We start from the raw sequence: 17,740 nt of genomic DNA on the forward strand, positions 1-17,740 counted from the left end.
TTCTCTCTGCCTTGGGGCCTCCCTGCCTCTAGTCTGTCTGGGCACTGTAGGGTTTTTAGCAACATCCTGGCCTCCACCCCCTGCAGGCCAAGAGCACCCTCTCCCCAAGTTGTGACAATCAAACTGCCTCCAGACTTTGCCAGAAGCACCCTACAGGCCAGAGGTTACCAGAGAGCAAGAAGTCTCAAGCAGGGTTACCGGAGGGGCTTCTAGTCCTGGGAGGTTCTCCAACCTCATCTCCCACTCACTCCTTCCTTGTCATAATCACCACCTCTAGCCAGGAGGGCTGTCTCCTTCCCAGCCTCCTCCCCAAAGTCCTCTTACCTAACACTTTCTTCTCTTTTCAAGCCTTTGCTCTCAACCACCGCCCTCTCGGGGATGTTTTCCCTAACCACTTTTCTGACACTGCAAGTCCCCCCACCTACGTCCCCCTTAGCCCAATCTACTTTTCCATTTTCCCAGAAAACTCTCATCTCCTACAGTAAAAACCACATTCTCCACTTGCTGTTTATCAGTTGTGTCCTCGCAACCCTCGTACACCACCCCCAACAAAAATCTCAGATTAGCTCATTGGTATGCCTGGCACACGAAGGCACTCAATAAATGAATGAACCAATGATAAGAATCCCCAAGCTGGTGTACAAGTGGTGACAATGGAGAAGCACATAAAATGACTCCTGCTCTCAACAGCACTTTTTAGAATTTACATTTCTGGCCATTGCTAAGATGGCATGTTGTCTAGCAACTGCTGACAGAACAAGGGATGAGGTCTACACGGGGGTAACCTGAGCAGTCAATTATTTTGGGCCCATACAAGTCTAGGCTACACATAAACATCAGGAATCTGAAGTATTCAAATCAGGAATGAAATATAAATATCAAAGTATAAATGTAAATAATTCCTTGTTCAAATTGTTTTCATTATATTTTTTACATTTGGGGGAAAGTTACCAACTCCATTTATGAAAGCTTAATATAATGCAGACAATTAAGTTTTCTGAACAAAATCATTTATAATAATAACTTCACACTTTCTTAGCCTAACTTAAAATATAAAATGGAGTAATAATGATCACATTTTGAGCTCACTTGCCATTAATACTATGATAAACTGCTATATTAGGTTCACTGGCAAGTTCACAAGACACCACCACTGCCAAAACAGCTTAGTAAGAAAAACTAGCGAAGAACAGCTGGGGAAGGCCTTGTAAGAAGCGTCCATGTGATCTGCAGGTCTAGGGGCCTTCCCAGTATCCCAAGTGCTCACCACTGTTCCCTGTGGAACACACACAAGTTGCAGTTTCCCTGAATTGTGCCCAAAGTCCCTATAGTCAGTGGCTATGGCTGCTACCTGCCTCCAGGGAGAAGGTCCAAGTTTAGAACTACACCTTAGTAGCTAAGACACAGATATTTGACCCCTACCATCCAACCAAACCAGAGTGGTTCTGAGTCCACACAACCCAAACCAGGAGCTATCCCTCTTTATTGAAGTCCTGCCTGCCCATCTTCCAGAGAATAAAATGATTTATAATCCTGTGACCCTGATGACAGGTGACTATGTTAAAAACTCTTCTCTGATTAAAAGGCCCACCAGAAAACATGTTTCTGGAACCTGCACTCAGCAAAAGGGTTTATCCTTCTCAATTCTAACTAATTACCAAAACTAATGGCTGCTGTCAGCATCTTCAATATTTAAAATAGGTTGGGTGTAAAGAAAATGAGACAGCAGGCTCCAGTGGCCCTGAGTTCTTGAGCTCCAGCCCAAGTGTCAGTGTTTTGCAGAAGACACCAAGCAGCTTAAAGCAGGCTAAGTATGAATACCTCAGCTCTGATGCTAGATGAGTAAGCCTCACAGGTTCCAGGTACAGTAGGCGTAATTTAATAAAAAGAGAAAAAAGAAACTTTACAGGCTATTTTACAGCAAGAAAAGAATCAAAATATCTGTGTGAAAACAGGACTTTCAATAGCAAGCCACCTCGACATGCCCTCTTCCCTCCATGGTCAAAATTAACAGTAAACCATGACTTAATAGAGTATTGGGGACTTAGCAGTGTACAGACAGGGTCCCCGGACTCTAAAAGCTGCCAAGGGAACCAAGGTCACCATACACGTACCAACCCACATTGCCATGAGGGCAAGAGGCATGGGATACAGGTGCATACAAACAGGAGGAGACAAACAGCTCTGCTGGAGATGGGGGAAGAGACACACAGAGCTTCCCTACAGCAAAGTGGTACATGAGCTGGGCCCTGAAAAGTGAGTATGATCCTCCACCAGGGAAGAGAGAGAGGATCTAGGGAAGGAAAAAGGACATTTCAAACATGGCAAAAACACAACAGAGACAGGACAACGCCTGCCACCTTCAACAGTTCAGGGGTGCAGAGACCTCATGTGAAGCCACCAGGCCCTGTGAAAGGCCACACTATAATTGGTTTAAGTGGAAAGGTAAGAAAAAAATAAACACAATAAAACATACACAATGAGGTATGTTTATTGGCCCAGACATGAGCAGAGCTGGAGCTGGACGCAGAATGTCACAGCACGGCCATCCCAGCAACCATTTTCATTAAGAACCCGTTCTCCAGGCCTTCCCAGTATTTACGACTCTTCATTCAACATGTCATCTTGTCACTATAACTCTGGGTGAGACATGACACCCTGGGCCAGACCAATTATCCACACGATCCAATATTCTGTCTCTGTGACACAGCACTAGGGGACACTGGATGGGGGTCATGACAGATGTGGTTCACTGTGTGTATGACCAACTCAAAATGTTAGAAGATTGGTTTGTCGACAGCAGCCAAGGTTAACTTTATTTGCAAAATGTGTACTTTTTAAAAAGAATATATTAATGTAGAACTTACATAAATAATAATTTTAAGAGGGTCTCATTAACCACTCTTTGAAGAACAATAACTGAATCTCTGTAAGGCCTTAAATGATTTGCAAGAGAACTTGAGTCAACCAGTTCCATAACTGTAATTTCGAGTGCTTTTGTTCTCACCAACAGCTACAAGTATTAATGCAAATTCCCAAACTGGGACTATTTCTACTAACTAGACCAGGCAAACCAGGCCATCTGAAAGATGAAGAACACTCTTGATCCTTCACTGGCTCTTGGAGAACTGATCCCCACCCACGACAGATCCTTGTTGACTTAACTAAATTTCAATGGCAAGTTGCACAGCAGACTCCCTCTGTATGAATGTCATTCTCTAACAAGGCTGTGCTGATTTATCCGCTCTCGTGTGAGCACATCCTTCCAGTGCACAACATTTTACACTGCAAATCTTTGAAGGCTACTGATGGTTATTACGAGCACTGTACAATGGATTGGCTGAAAAGACCAGCTTAATTCATGAGCAGCTGTCCTTTCTACACCATGCATACATGAAAATTCTTCTTTGATTTGTGGTTTTAATCACAGATTCCAAAACCTGTCATTATTTATGCCTCTGACTTTTACACTGACGGTCAATGGGAAACATTTACTCAGGATACCTGATAGGCAAGAGTTCTGCATCTTAAAGCAGTTCATACATCCACTTGGGTGTGACACATCTCCACTTTCCTACTGACCTACTGGGTTGGGGGACAGACTTAGAGAAGGTGAATGTGAAAGTGCACAGAGAACAATTATTATTTAAAGATACAATGAATTCCCTAGCCAGACTGAGGCAAATTTTTTAAAAAGGAGGGGATGTGGGAACAAGCCAACAACCTTTAGGGTGGGGGTGGGAGATCTTTACTTTCCTATTGTTCAAAATATTTGAAATAATCAAGCAATGCTAACCAAAAAAAGAAGTTTCTTCTCTTCTGACCATCTTGGCTATGCTATTATGGGATCTCTTTCCCTTCCACAGCTTATGCAGAACACCCCACAGCCATCCACTTTCCCTTCTGCAATCTGTCATCTTTCCCCATCTGACGTCTGCCCCCAAACCACACTTATGCTCATCAGTTCGTCTTGACTTTTTAAAAAGCTAAAGCACAACACACGGACAGAAAGTATAAATAAGTAAGCCTCCTGATTTCACCAACTGAATGTGCTAGTGCAGTCAGCATTCAGGAGAAGAAAGAATTTCACCAGCATCTCCAAAACCATCCCAGGTCCCCTTGCCACTCACTCCATCCCATCACAAGCCATGCTCCTGTCTCCTCACAGCCTAGACTGCTTTGCTGGGCGTGCGCCGTGCAGAAACAGAGCCACACCGTATGGGCACTTTTTTGAGTCTAGCTTCCTCCACGTTTGTGATACTCACCTGTATTGTGGAGCAGAATTGTAGATCATTTGTAGAGCTGCATGGTTTTCCATCGTGTGAGCACACCACAGTTGACAATTCACTCTTCTCAGGCTGCACAGTAGAGTAGGTTCTAGGCCTGACTTCTAAGAAGGGTATTATTATAGGCATGCCTTTGAGAACATATGTTCTCATTTTGTTGGGCATAAAAGCAAGAGCGGAATTGCTAGATCACTGAAACCCTTGGGCTTATTTATTGTTTTTCCTGGGGTTTTCAGAATAAATGCAGAGTACACATCTCCGTTTTTCTGCTGACCCAGGAGGTTGACAGCCAGACTTAGAGAAGGTGAAGGACACAGGACTCCTCCTCCTCCTTCTCCCCTCCATCTTCTTCTTCTTCTTGAAAGAGTGGGTTCTCTCTTCTGCTAGACTGTGACACTTACCCTGAGAGTAGTAACTATTCCCCAAAGTGCCCAATCACCAGCCAGTGCCAGGTCAATAAATGACCACTGAGCAACTGAGTACAGCTGCCCTGCCTCACTTCCAGTGCCTTCCCAACTAACTGCAATACAGCTTCTACTCCTGGGCTGCACTTAGCAACTGCCCGCTGAGGTCATGAAGACTGCTAATTGCCAAGCCCTGTGGCTACCTTCAGTTCTCACTTAGCCAACCCCCTGGGGCAAGTAACATTCGTAAATGATCACCCCAACAAAATTTCGGCTTTAAGCTTCTCTTGGCTTTATCTCTACAGCTACCAACCAGATACTTCTACTGCCCAGAGACCCTGCATTCACCTTCTCTGGAAACCCTTATCTGCAGCAGCTATCAGCCACTCTCATGGTTCCAGTCCCCATCTACCACGGAGAACTCTCAGATCTTATCTCCAGACCCAACAGTGCTCCTGAAACCTGTGAGAGACAGGGCCAGGCAGTGCCACAGGACCTCCTGTAAGCCCCTCAAAAGTAACTGTCTCAGCTAGAAACACAAATTCCACCCATTCTACCCCATCATTCAAAGCATGTACCTCATATAATGTCTAGTGCCATTCACTATGATAGGCCACAGTGATCCAAGATGGCTACAATCCATTCTAACAGATAAGGAAGCTATCTGACCATGCCTGTGGCAAATGCTGACACAGTGGTGGAAGAACACAGACAATGGACCCCTAATTTAATCTGAGTAGAGGGGAGTGGAGGTCACAAAAGTTTCCCACAGGACTTGTCTCTGAGTTGACTCTTCCCTCCCAATCAAAACGGCTGGGCACAATGGATCATGCCTGTAATCCCAGCTACTCTGGAGGCAGAGATAAGGAGGATTGGGGTTCCAGCCCAGGCAAAAACAAGTTAGTGAGGCCCCTATCTCAACAAACAAGAGGGGTATAATGGAAGGCACCGGAAATCCCAGCTTTGTGGGATGCACATATAGGAGGATTGTACTCCTGGGCCAGCCCAGGCAAAAAGTGAGACACTATCCGAAAAATAACATAAAAGCAAAAAGGGACAGGAATGTGGCTCAAGTAGTAAAACGCTTGCTTGCCTAGCAAGCACAAAGTCCTGAGTTTAAAATCCCAGTATTGCAAAGAAGATAGAAGAAGAAAGCAATAACTATCAACCACCCCACTTCCTGCCCTCAAAGCCATCTACTTCACTGGAATCCACTCTACTTGCCTGGCTCCCAGAATACACGATGCATCATCCTATCTCTGGCTTGCTTCTCTTACCAGTCTGTCCTTTCTTGAAAGTGTAACTCTGCTCCAGTTACTCCCAGGGTTGAAATTCTCCAATGGCTCCCAAGAACTCCTTGAATAAAAGGCATACACTTCACCTTGACATGGATGTAAGGGCTGTGCATGGTAGGACCTCGCCTTCTCTGCACTCCTGCATCTGCCACTCACTGCACTCTACATACACAGGCCTCCTTCCTAGTCCCCAACAAGGAAGAGCTATATCCCAGCACTTTCTCCCTCTCTCCTTGCGTAAGCTCCCACCTTTCCTCAAATCTCACGCGAGCTCCTCTCATGCTCCAGCAAAGCCTTCTCTGGCCACCTGAAGCAAGCAGCACCTGCATCTCGGAAGCCATACTTTTTTTGGTATTGTTCTGGCTTTTTGTTTGTTTGTTTTTTTGAGGCAGGGTGTAGCTCTGGCTGGTTTTAGCCTCCTGAGTGCTGGGATGCCAACATGAATATGCTACCCACTGTGGCTACACCAGCACTTTCCATCACACTCACTGATAACTGTCCTCAACAGCACAATAACCTGAAATCACTGCACTAGCTTGTGTTTCTCTGTGTAACAGCTTTGAGTCCATGCTCTGGTCTCAAAGCTTCACAGGAAGACACCTGTGTGTCCACTACGCCTAGGGTAGTGTCTGAAACTTGATAGGCCTTTAATAAATATTAGTCTCATGAATGAGTGAATGGATGGATGGATCTATGAGTGAATAGTGAGTCCTTCAAAGAACAGCTGCAAGGATAATTTCTTCAGCCAGACTTCTTGGTTTAAATTCTACCCCGGCCACTTGCTGGCTGTGTTATTTTGGGCAACTTACTTAGTTTTTCTGTGCCCCTTGTGAACCTTGCTCAGCAGTAAAATGAGATTAAAAATCCCTGCCTCCTAGTTTTTATACTTAAAATACTAGAAGCACTCAGAACAGAGCTTACCGCCTTAGTCTTAAAGAAATGGTAGCTTTGGTATACTTCCTCAGCTGCCATCTGAAGTTCAAGCAAAACATTCAGAGATGCCCTATTGCATCCTGGTTAGACCTAACACTGGCTGGCGGAGCAGACTCTTCACAGACAGCCCGCAGTCACACCTCGCAGTCCTACTCAGTTCTTATTTCCCCCTTCTCACCAGTCCACAGGCAGAGCAGGCCACCTGGAAACTCTACTTCTGTGCACACTTTGCCCAGAACATTTAAACATCTACTGCCTTCCGGCCTGACCCAACTCAAATCACCTCCCCGCTCCTCCTATGGACTGAGTCACTGTCTTCCTGATGACCCGGCTCCTTGGCTCATTCTCCTCCTGATCCCCGTCGGTGCCCCTCAAGGCTAGGAACAACTCAGAAGCTGGGCCCAAGGCTTCTACTGCCCTCATCCCCAGCACCACCTCCAAGCCTGGCACCCTGGAGGAGCTGGAGAGACATTTGTTAAGCAGGGGAGTAACTATCCAAGGCTGGGTGACAATCATGTGCCCTCACCTTAGTTTTTTCCCATCAGTTAAGACTAACTGGCACTTGGAAGGTCAATACCACTTTCTCTTTCATTAGCTAGGCTTTGTTATAAAATTTCTGTCTTAAAAGGTTTTTTTTTAATTTTATGATAGCTTTTATTCTATGAAGACATTCACAACAACTCTATTTTTCCCCTCAAACAGACAGGGAATTTCAGACATTCATGGTCTGGTCTCTCAGGAAATAGAAAATTCAGGGCAACCAAAGTAAAACACATCAGCAAGGTTGATTGTGCTTCTGTTACTCTGACTAGGCTTCCCTGCCCTTCTCATTCTGCCAAGAGGAAAGAGGTACAAATTTTTTGTCCCCATCAACCACAGAAAGGATGAGACATCAGGTGTCAAGGGTCATTCAACAAAGCAGAGCAGCTCCGCCCAACACTCAGCGGGGCTCACAAACCTAGCAGGAGAGACACCTGACCAAGTGGGCTCAGCTCAACGACAGAGGTAGCTGCTCTAACGCAAAGAAACCAAGTTTGAGAGGGGTTAGCAAGCCACTTGCCTATGGGCCAAGTTCAGTCGACCGCCTCTGTTTGTAAATGAAGTTTTACCAGGATACAGCCATGCCAGCCCCTTTACAGCAGTTTACAGCTGCTTCCAAGCTGCAGAGCTGACAGGACACAGCAGAGACCTTCAGGCCTGAAAACCTAACATAGTTATTATCTGATTCTTTACAGAAAAACAGTTTGCCCATCTCTGGTTTAAAGAAGCTTGAGATCTAACTTTTTCTCTATTTCTCAAGTATCAGAATATTCAACTAGTTCCCACCTGTTCTAATTATCTCACTTGACAGGGAAATTTTTATAATAGCATAAGTGTAATTCAAATTGATATTGCTCAGAGAAAAGTTCAATGACCTGAGGGTGTGGCTCAACTGGTAGAGCGCCTGCCTAGCAAGTGTAAGGCTCTGAGTTCAAATACTGGTTCTGCCCCCTACCTCCCAAAAATTGTTTGGTTTAAGCTTCAAATTAATATAGTATCTCTCAGTTGGAGGTTCACAATTTGCTTGTGGCCCTTGAAAAGAACATCTTCAAAAACATGGAAGTAAGTGGCAGGTAAAATGGAAATTATTTTATTCAAGGTGAACATACACTGCTCTTCCCAGCACTAAGATCTGAAGAGTCCATCTCTATTCCACTGGCTTTGCTCACCCTGCTCTCACTAAAGGTCCAGACATCATTTGTGGCCACCTCGCTCTTCTCAGAAATAGAAGCATGCCCTCTTCCAACTTCTTTCATAGCCACCTCCTGAAAACTAAGCACTGGAGAAGAAATACTGGTCCCAAATACTTATGTATTCTACAAGGCAGTGTTTTGAAGCTGAACATATCATACAATAACTCTACAGAGAATCCAGCCTTCCAACTCCCCCTGCAAATGTCTGATCACACATGACACTTTGACCTCACTGCTGAGAACCTTTTCTTACATACTTTCAAATGTGCAATAAAGAATGGTTCCCAGCACCCAGCTTCTACGAGTAGTAATGTTCTACAATTTTTTTCCCATTTATCCCTTGTCCCAACTTTTTGTTTATTGTTTGTGGGGAGCATTTGAAAGTAGACTTCACATTTCATTTCACTCACAAATGCTTGTTTCTGTTACTTCTTTTCCTTTAGGAAAAAAACATGACACCATTATCACATCCAACAAAAGTCGTAATTCTCAATTATCTAATAGTCCAAGTTCAATATTCTCAACTGTCTCAATGTCTTTTCATAGTTAGTTTGTTCAACTAAAGATCCAAATATGACCATGTATTTTATTTTGTTTGTAAGTCTTGTTGGCTTCGTTATGCCTGCAATAGACTTCTCTCATTTTTTTTTGTTTTAATTGGCCAAGCAAATCTTACTGACAAAAACGCCTCCTTAGCCTTTATCTACTGTAAGGAACCCTGACAGTCACAAGTGCCACCTTCTGAACAAAATCCTACCTGAAACCAATATACCAGGCTATCCTCCATATTTTCTGCTCTCAAGAGAAGAAATTTAGATTGCTTAAGAAAGCCAATTCTGTAAAATTAAATCTTTTCTGTGCTGCGTTGGCCTGAAGACTCTGAATGATTTAAAAACAAGGCACCCATTTGTTGTAGCTTCTTTTTGAAATTAGCCAAACTTAATCAAGACTCACAAAGTAAATCAGACAAGCATCAGAATTCATTACTGTTTAGAGTAACATTTATTGAGCACCTATATCATGCAGAATATTGGGTTATAAAAAGGACCCAAGTCCCTGCCTAAAGGAACTGGCAGTCTAAACTATTGACGCTAAATGCATCTTAGCATTACATCATTTAGACAAAATTGCCCAAAGACACAGTCTTACCCAAACTAAAACCTGTGCCCCAACCACTGGGTTAAGAGTATTTGAAGTCAATCTGCATAGTGAGATACACAGAAGAGACACAGAGGAAAGAAATTTGATTGTCAGTTCTATCATTTATCAACTATACCATACTAGATAAGCTATTTAACCTCTCTGAGTCTCAGTTTTATCCTGTGTGAGCTAGGATAACCCAACCTACCTCAGGGAGTAGCTGCTGCTAAACAATGAATTAGATTTTCTATGAAAATTCAGCGATGAGGATGAGTAAGATGAAATTACTGAATGCAATGCTCACTGTGCCAGGCCTGGGGCTGAAAGTTTTATGTGCACTGTCTCATCTAGCACTCACGCCTGTCTAGTGATGCAGCTCCTATTCTTAAGCCATTTCCCAGACAAAGAAATTGAAGAAAGTGGGTGAGTGATCCACCCAAGCTCACACAACTACTGGAACGGGAAAGCCAGGAACTGAGTGACAGGACTTTAAAACTCCTGATGTCAATCATAGTGTGATAACACCTCCCAAGTATCACCAGGGTGAGGTGTAAGGTAAGAGCCAGAGCAGCATCAATGGGGGGAGTGGGAAACCCTCCTATTAGGACTATTCAGTCAATTATATTGCAACATCTAAGGCACAGCACCCAACAGCTCCCATCCCTGCCCAAACAAGAAGCCCCAGGAGGTTCCCAGAGTTGTCCTACCCAAGGAATGGTTATGTCTGAAGCCGCAATGGTGGTTTTCTTCCTGACTAAGACAAGTCTTCAGTGATCTGCTAAACAGTATTTAAACCTTTTATTACAAGTCTCAAACACCCAATTATTTCCTCAAATAGAGCCAAAGTACAATCATATCTCTCCCTACACAATTGCTTACTTCCCTTTTGCACCTCTAAGTACAAAAAGAATGACTAGAGCTAGCTGCCAGGAATGAGGTCCAACTCCTCTATGGCCACCATGCTGTGAGAAAGCTGAGGAGCCAAGTGGAAGGGGACCTGGAGGGGGGCAGAGGCCCTGGTCAGCAGCCCCAGTTGATCTCCTCACTGACAGCCAGGACCCAGACCACCAGCGGAGGAGTTACCATGCACATTCCACCTTCCCAGAGGCCCAGCTGAAACCAGATGAAGCAGGAATACCACCCAGTAAGCCCACAGAACTGTAAGAAATAATAAAATGCTGTTGGTTTAAGCCACTGAGCTTGGTTAGATACCCAAATCACCTAGAAATAGTTTTTCTAGCTAGGCCAAAGAGAAAACCTATGAATGACAGGAAACTTGATAGTGGCTCAACATTGTTTATCAATGGAAATGGCACATTCCTTTGACTTGGGGATGCTGAAACATTCAGCTCAGTGAACCTGGATCTATGCTGTACCTGGCTTTAGAATGTTCAGTAAGTATTGACAACAATCCTATTGTAACAATAATGGCACCCAATAGTTACTGTTTATTATGAACAAGGCTTCGCGTCATAACGTTTATTTAGTTCTGACAAAAACTTTTTGAAGTGAGCTACTACTATGACCTCTTTGCCTACGAGGTCACTGAAGCTTAGAGTGGTACAGTGACTGGTCCAGAATCACAAGGCTCACTGTGTGGTTAGCTCTTAACCATTGACTTAAACGTCATGCAACCTTAATAAAGTTTCCTCTTCTGAAAGAGATGAAGTGTGCAAAGGATTTAACACTGCATAGTCTATGGCACGTTCTCAGTAAGCACTAACTGTTGTTATTAAGAAACTTGCAAACGGGGAAAGAAAGACAGAGGAAGTACCCATGGGACTGTGACCTAGGAAACCCCACTTCACATTAGTTACTCTGGCGGATTATACAGGCCTCCCCACCTACAAGGATCCTTGGGTTTGGTAATTTTCTGTGTCAGGTCTGCTCTGCAAGGTCCCTGAGGGTGGTGGCTGCTTCTAGTTCATCTGTGTAAGCCCAGAACCCAACACATGACCTGGGCTGGAACAAGTAAAGTGCTCAAGAAATGCGTGTTGAATAGAAAGGCAATGCTTTCTTCCCCACAAATTGGAACTTGCATTTCCGGGATGATATCTTCCTCCAGCTATCTGCCCTTAAAATAATTCAAAAAAAAAAAAAAAGAGAGGGCTGGAAGGGACCACGCAAACGGAAAGAAGCTGCCCGCCCAAGAAATGAAGGCATCAATGGGCCCCGTGGGGTAGGATATGGAGCTGGTCACAAGCAGTCCCGGCAACCTCAAGGCTGGCCACACGCATTCCGATCGCCCAAACTCCCCGGGAGGAAGGCGAGTTCCCCTGCCTACCCCCAGGAGGCTGCGCCTCACCCAGCCCAGAGTGACCCTGGCCGGGACTTCCCCTCCCGCTGCTCCCAGGACCGCCTGAGAAGAAAGTGACAGGAAGTCAAAGTTTCCAACAACCTAAGTCCTGTCCCCGGGGCGCGTGGGGGCCTCCTCCTCAGCCGCCTGCGCCCACGAGCAGGGTCCGCGGCAAGGGGAAGAGGGCAGCCGGGGACCCCGCGTCCCAAGTTCCAACGTGGACGGCACGGCCTCCCTACCCCGCCTTCGCGCACCCCAACCCTGTGAGAGGGACCCAGGGAGGGGCGGGGCGCCCCAACTGTTACTCACAGTCGTCTAAGTCATCCTGCAAGTCCACAAAGTACAGGGGGATCTCTGAAAACCAAAAGACACACACAAGGAGTTACACGGGGCTGCGCGAGCGGGGGCTCCCGGTCTCGCGGGGGGCCCCGGCGAGCGGGAGGGGAGTCTCCTGGAGACCCTAGAGCCTGGACCCACTCACCCGCCATCTTGGGATGGGTCTAGAGGCGGGAGCGAGGGGCAGGGAACTACTGGTGGGGCGGGGCGGTGGGCGGAGCCTTTGCAGAGCCACGCCCCCTCCTGGCTCCGCCCGCCGGCTTCACGCCGGTCGCCCCGCCCCCGCGGAGAAGGTGGCTGCCGAGGTGGGCGGGGAGGTCAGGTGACCCGGCCGGCGTCCCAAGATGGCGGCGGCGGCGGCGGCGTACCGGAGGCCGCGGCAGCATCTCGGCTGCTAAGGCGGTTCCGCGTGGTGGGTGGCAGCCTGAGGGCCGGACTAAGAACCGGCAGACAAGCGGGCGCCGCCTCTTGGCGCCCCGCGGCCGGGGCTCGGCCGTACGGCGGCGGAGGCGCCGGGGGATGAAGCTCGTGCTGGGCCGGGCCTTTCCCTCCTCAAGTTAGGGCGGCGGCGAGCCCGCGCCCCTGGCTCTCCGACGGCCATGGCGCTGAGGGAGCTCAAAGTGTGTCTGCTGGGGGTGAGTGGCAGCGGGCCGAGCCGGGAGGGCGCGGCAGGGGCGGGCGGGGACCTCGGGGGTGGCTCTGCACCTCCTTCCGGGACGCCGCCTGCGGTGGCCCGCCCCGTCCAGTCCTGTCCCGTCCGGTCACCTTGCTGCACCCAGGGGACGGCCCCGAGGCGGGGGTGAGGCGTTGCGGGGGGGCGCACCCCCGGATCCCCCGAGCCGGGCACTCCCCGCCCCTCCATCGCTGCCGGCCGGCTCATGGGTTACCGCCCAACTCACCCAGGACGAGGTGGGAGTTGGTCACGGTCTTGGAGTCCCTCGAGCAGCCTTTCCAGACGTCTGTGGGACGTTTGTGAACTTTTGGGACGCCCCCGACAATTCTGGAGTTGCTTGGAAAAGTGCAGGAGGGGGAGGGGGAAGGCGGGGCGGCGGGGTCTCAAATCAGGAAGCCCGGGAGGAGTTTGGGGTATGGGCTTCCTCCTGTCTAAGCAGTTTGGCCATTTCATAGCCTTCCAAAGTTGATGCTCTCCTTCCTGACCTTATGTTTTAAAGACTAGAAAAAATAACAATCATTAGTTGTTTTTGACCCTAGGGATCACTCAACTAATTAAGGACTTCACAGTTTAAGAAAGAGGTGTTAAAAAAAACAAGTGAATTTGTCACTTGTCACATGAAGTAGAAACTTTGGGTCCTAGTGTCTCTTAATCTTAAAAACTATAAAACCCTTCTTTTAACACTTTTTTGAAATCTTAATTACTCCACCGTTTTTTTATGGAAACCTCTTTATAAAATTTACACATCTAGGATGATTTAAATCCCAAACTTAGGCCACAAAGTAGTTTTTGGTGTCTGCAAACTTGTCCTCAGTCACCGATCTCCTCTTTCAGGATACTGGTGTAGGTAAATCAAGCATCGTCTGGCGGTTCGTAGAAGACAGTTTTGATCCGAACATCAACCCAACCATAGGGTAAGAGATCAGGTTTATCTAACATATGTGTAAAGGTTCACTGAAAGTCCTTCCAAGCAATAAGTGTCACAGGTTAGCCTCTGCCGTCTTGGCTTTAGTGAATTCTGAATTGCTGGTTCTTGTCATCTTCAGAAGGACTTAAAAGAATACTGTGGGGTTTGTTGTATTTTAAGAAAATTAACTTTAGACTTGTGGGGAATGAAAACTTCAAAATAAAAAGATAAATTACAGTCTTTCTTAGTATTAGAATAGATACAGAGGCTTCAATTTGTAAATTGCTGTAATTACACCTTAAAGGAAGCTAGATGAAAACAGGTCCTAGTACTGTTTTTTCTGGCATGTCCATCAAAAGATATTCAGATGGTTTTAGTCTTTCCTGAAAATAGAATGGAGTCCAAACCCTTCTCATGCTCTTACACTGGTGGTGATGATGAATTAATATGTTAATGTTGAAATGTAAGGGAATTTTCCCAGATCTCAGGAAAATTGGCCGATTGAAGTTGAGTGTCCATAGATTTTACTCGATACAAAAATCTTGTCAGAGTATTTAAATGTGTCCTTTTTTTTTTTTTTTTTTTTTCTTTTTCTGTGACATGGGTTTGAACTGGACTTTGAGCTTGCAAAGCCAGGCCCTCTACCACTTGAGGCAAACCTCCAGTACATTTTGCTCTGGTTATTTTAGGATGGGGTCTCAGGAACTATTTGCCCAGGCTGCCTTCTAACCTCAATCCTCCCTATCTTAGCCTCCCAAGTAGCTAGGATTATAACTAGCCACTGGGAGCCACTGGCATTCAGCAAGAAGTTGAGTTTTATATGTTATATACTACATTAGGCTTGTAGAACTAAATAGCTTTTATGCTCTATCTTTATTCTGAAACCTCCCCCCACCCCCGCAATCAAATGGTTTCCTCCATTTAAAAAAAAAAAAAACATCCTTAGGATAAAATAAGGCTTTGTGCGCTATACAGATTTCTCTTCACCTTATAGAGAACTATTCTGCAGCCTGTGAGAAAACTGCTGTAAGATTGTCCCCTGAGAAATTGTGAAGTCCTATTGTCAGTTCATGTACTCAATATTTTCGAGATGTGCTTTGTTAAACTCTGTGGGTTTCCTACACATTCCAGGACCTGGGGATGAAATTCATGACTATTTCTGCCATTAAATGCCTTTTAAGATCCTTCATGCAAGAACTGGGTGTGTTCACATGTTTACAGCATGACCTCACCTTGCTCAGGGCCTACCTGTCACTACTTGTATGGGAAAGTGAAGTGATAGGAAGTGACAGCAAATAGTACTGGTGATTCTGTGAGTGATATATTTCACACTGAGTCAAAGCTGAAAACCCAGAACCCACAATCAGATGCCATCTGGTCAGTCTCGAATGAAGAGAGAAAAAAATGAAGAATGCAGCATTTTGGGTCTTAGTGGCCTGTGGTGCCATTCTGGGCTTTACCTCTTCCCTGTCGTCAGTGGCTCCCAGAGTACCATGTGCTTGTGGTCCTGAGCCGCCTCTACTCTGCTCTCCACCATGGTGTCTTGGCTCCCATTTCACAGAAGAGTGCAAGGCTTTCTTCACTTCCTTTCTTCTACTGTTCCTTGTTATTTTTTCCTGGGACTCAGAAGGTGGCTGCCTCCCTCATTGACCAACCCCATGTACTCCCACACCCAGAGCTCTGGAACCCTACTTCTTCGTCTCACTCTTCCTCCACCTTACAAACTTTCACCCCAGCTCCTCCCCTGCTGAACAACGAGAGAACCATTCCCTGACTGCTGCTCAAAATCCTAGAAGAGAAGCCCACTGTCATCTCAGCTCTACCTTCCATGCCGCAAAATCCACCTTCCCTGGTTACTAGTCACCGTCTCATAACCAAACCCAACAAACAATTTTTTCTTTTTTTTTTTTTTTAAGCTTTACTCACTGACTGCCAACTATGTCAAGTACTAATAAATTAGACCACGTGTCAGCATACATGCTTATATATAAAACTTTATTGAAAATCATACCCATTTGTTTACATATTATCTTTGCTATTTACGGGCTATAATAATGGAGTTGAGTAGTTGTAACTAAGATTCTATGGGCCACAGGGCCAAAAATATTTACTATCTGGAGCTTTTCAGAACAAGTTTGCTGACCCCTGATTTAGACAAACTTAAGTTCCTACCCTCATGGAGCTTACCTATAGGTAAGGAGAAAAGCATATTCTGAGTACAGTAAATGACTATTCAGCCATTTTCTGTGCTACAGAAGAGAAACCTGCAGTGCTATGAGAGCATGAAGTAGGGCCTGGCCTCTTTCTGGGAATGAATGATTCCTTCTTGTATTTTGCAAGAAGATGCAAAGCACTTAGAAGCACTGACATTTGAATATTGAAAAATGAGAGGATTGTACTTTCATAAAAAAGTTTAAAGAAACAAGTATTTGAAGAGCAGAAGTGTACCAGTTGTTGGTAGTGAGGGGAGGTGAGTAGAAGAGACCTGGAACAGACCAGGGGGGCAGAGAGACCATGTGGTTGGAAGGTAGGAGGAAAGAGGGGTAAGAAGACTGGAGTGGACAGAGGATGAGTAGGAACTGGAGGGTGGTAAAGAGGACTGCTGAGTCAGCAAGGATCAGGGCTAAGATGGGGGAGGATCTGACATCATAGACATGTCCTGGACTTCATGGAGTGAAATTCGTTTGTCCTCCCGAGTCATGTGTGTCCCAATCTCCCCAACATCCCCCAGCCCCCAACTGTGGCCATGCTCCCTCCCTTTTATCTCTTGGCCTCTCCTGTTGATAAGGTAAGTGTTGGTCTTCCTTAAGCTGTATCCTGGGTCCTTCCCTGTCTCTTTGCTGCGTGTTCCTTTCCCCTCCTACAGCTTATCTTCCCCCAGGTCATGTGACACAAAGTTGGATTTTCCAGCCCTTCTCTTTGGGTCCTGGTCCTTAATCTCTAACCTGTGATTTAGATCTAGTTTCCTGCAGAACTAGGTGTCTGTGACTCCTCCGCTCCTAAAGCCCTTCTCTCTCCTAAATTCACGTTCTTTTCTGTTGGCCTAAGTGTGTTGTATGGTGGAGAAGATCCTGGGCCCTTCCTGTCCTGGACTTGGATTAGGTCTCAGCCATGTGCTGGCAGGGAGAACTCCCATGCAACTGACTGAGCTGCTCAGAGGACAGTCATGTAGACATTGTGGGGTTGTTGGGAGAATTCAGTGACTTGACACAGATGTGTTCAGGAAGTGTGTGGTAAATGCCTGTGGCTTTTAGCAGTACTTTAGCCTCATGCTGTGATCCTATCCCTCTGGAGATGGAGAAAGACAAGGACACCTTTACAATCACCAGTGGTCACCAGTGAGGGCTCTCTCCAAGCTTCCTAGTGTGCTGGAGTAAAAGAGTAGTTAACAGTCACTGTCTGCATGTGAACAAGTCCCATGGCAGTAGCACCAAATTCAACCTGTAGATTGCACTCACCTTGGGATCTGTGCCCACAGATGACCTACAGACATCTAGGGACTACATGTGTTTGTGACTTAGTTTATGAACAACCTGTGCGAGGCTTGGTCCTCTGCTCCTTTTTCCATGAACCCTGTGGTAGGGAAGAGGACCAACAAGTCCTCACTTACTCAAGCCATCAACTTGAACTTCCTTCTCAAGTCCCTGCCTAACTCACCATCCCCTCCCCAGGCCAGCAACAAGTGACTGAGCTCCTGTCCAGGTCATCTCCAAAATATCCACCCCAGTTGTTACCTG

General features: G+C 46.1%; 2 protein-coding genes across 10 annotated transcripts in view; one reads left to right on the forward strand and one right to left on the reverse strand.

Annotated features, from left to right (window-relative positions):
• Positions 1–13,402, reverse strand: part of LOC109690606 (putative serine/threonine-protein phosphatase 4 regulatory subunit 1-like) — an 86,833-nt gene extending 73,431 nt beyond the window's left edge. For 5 of the 9 annotated variants that reach the window (XR_012448326.1, XR_002212812.2, XM_074075027.1 and 2 more), the window contains exons 1-2: positions 12,569–12,622; positions 12,397–12,441 (exon numbers count right to left, since the gene is read on the reverse strand). Coding sequence is in view for 6 of the 9 variants with exons in the window: in XM_074075027.1 (XP_073931128.1) it covers positions 12,397–12,441; positions 12,569–12,575 (52 nt within the window). In the remaining 3 variants the exon portion in view is untranslated. Of the gene's footprint in view, positions 1–12,396; positions 12,442–12,568; positions 12,623–13,322 lie in introns of those variants that run through there. The other 4 variants (XM_020170059.2, XM_074075026.1, XM_020170060.2 and 1 more) reach the window with 2 other exon arrangements.
• Positions 12,735–17,740, forward strand: part of Rab22a (RAB22A, member RAS oncogene family) — a 45,813-nt gene continuing 40,807 nt past the window's right edge. The window contains exons 1-2 of the mRNA XM_020170054.2: positions 12,735–13,058; positions 13,931–14,010. Coding sequence (XP_020025643.1) covers positions 13,023–13,058; positions 13,931–14,010 — 116 coding nt within the window. The 5' untranslated portion in view covers positions 12,735–13,022. The remainder of the gene's footprint in view (positions 13,059–13,930; positions 14,011–17,740) is intronic.

This window comes from Castor canadensis, chromosome 5 (genome assembly GCF_047511655.1).
Source record: "Castor canadensis chromosome 5, mCasCan1.hap1v2, whole genome shotgun sequence".
NCBI lineage: Eukaryota > Metazoa > Chordata > Mammalia > Rodentia > Castoridae > Castor > Castor canadensis.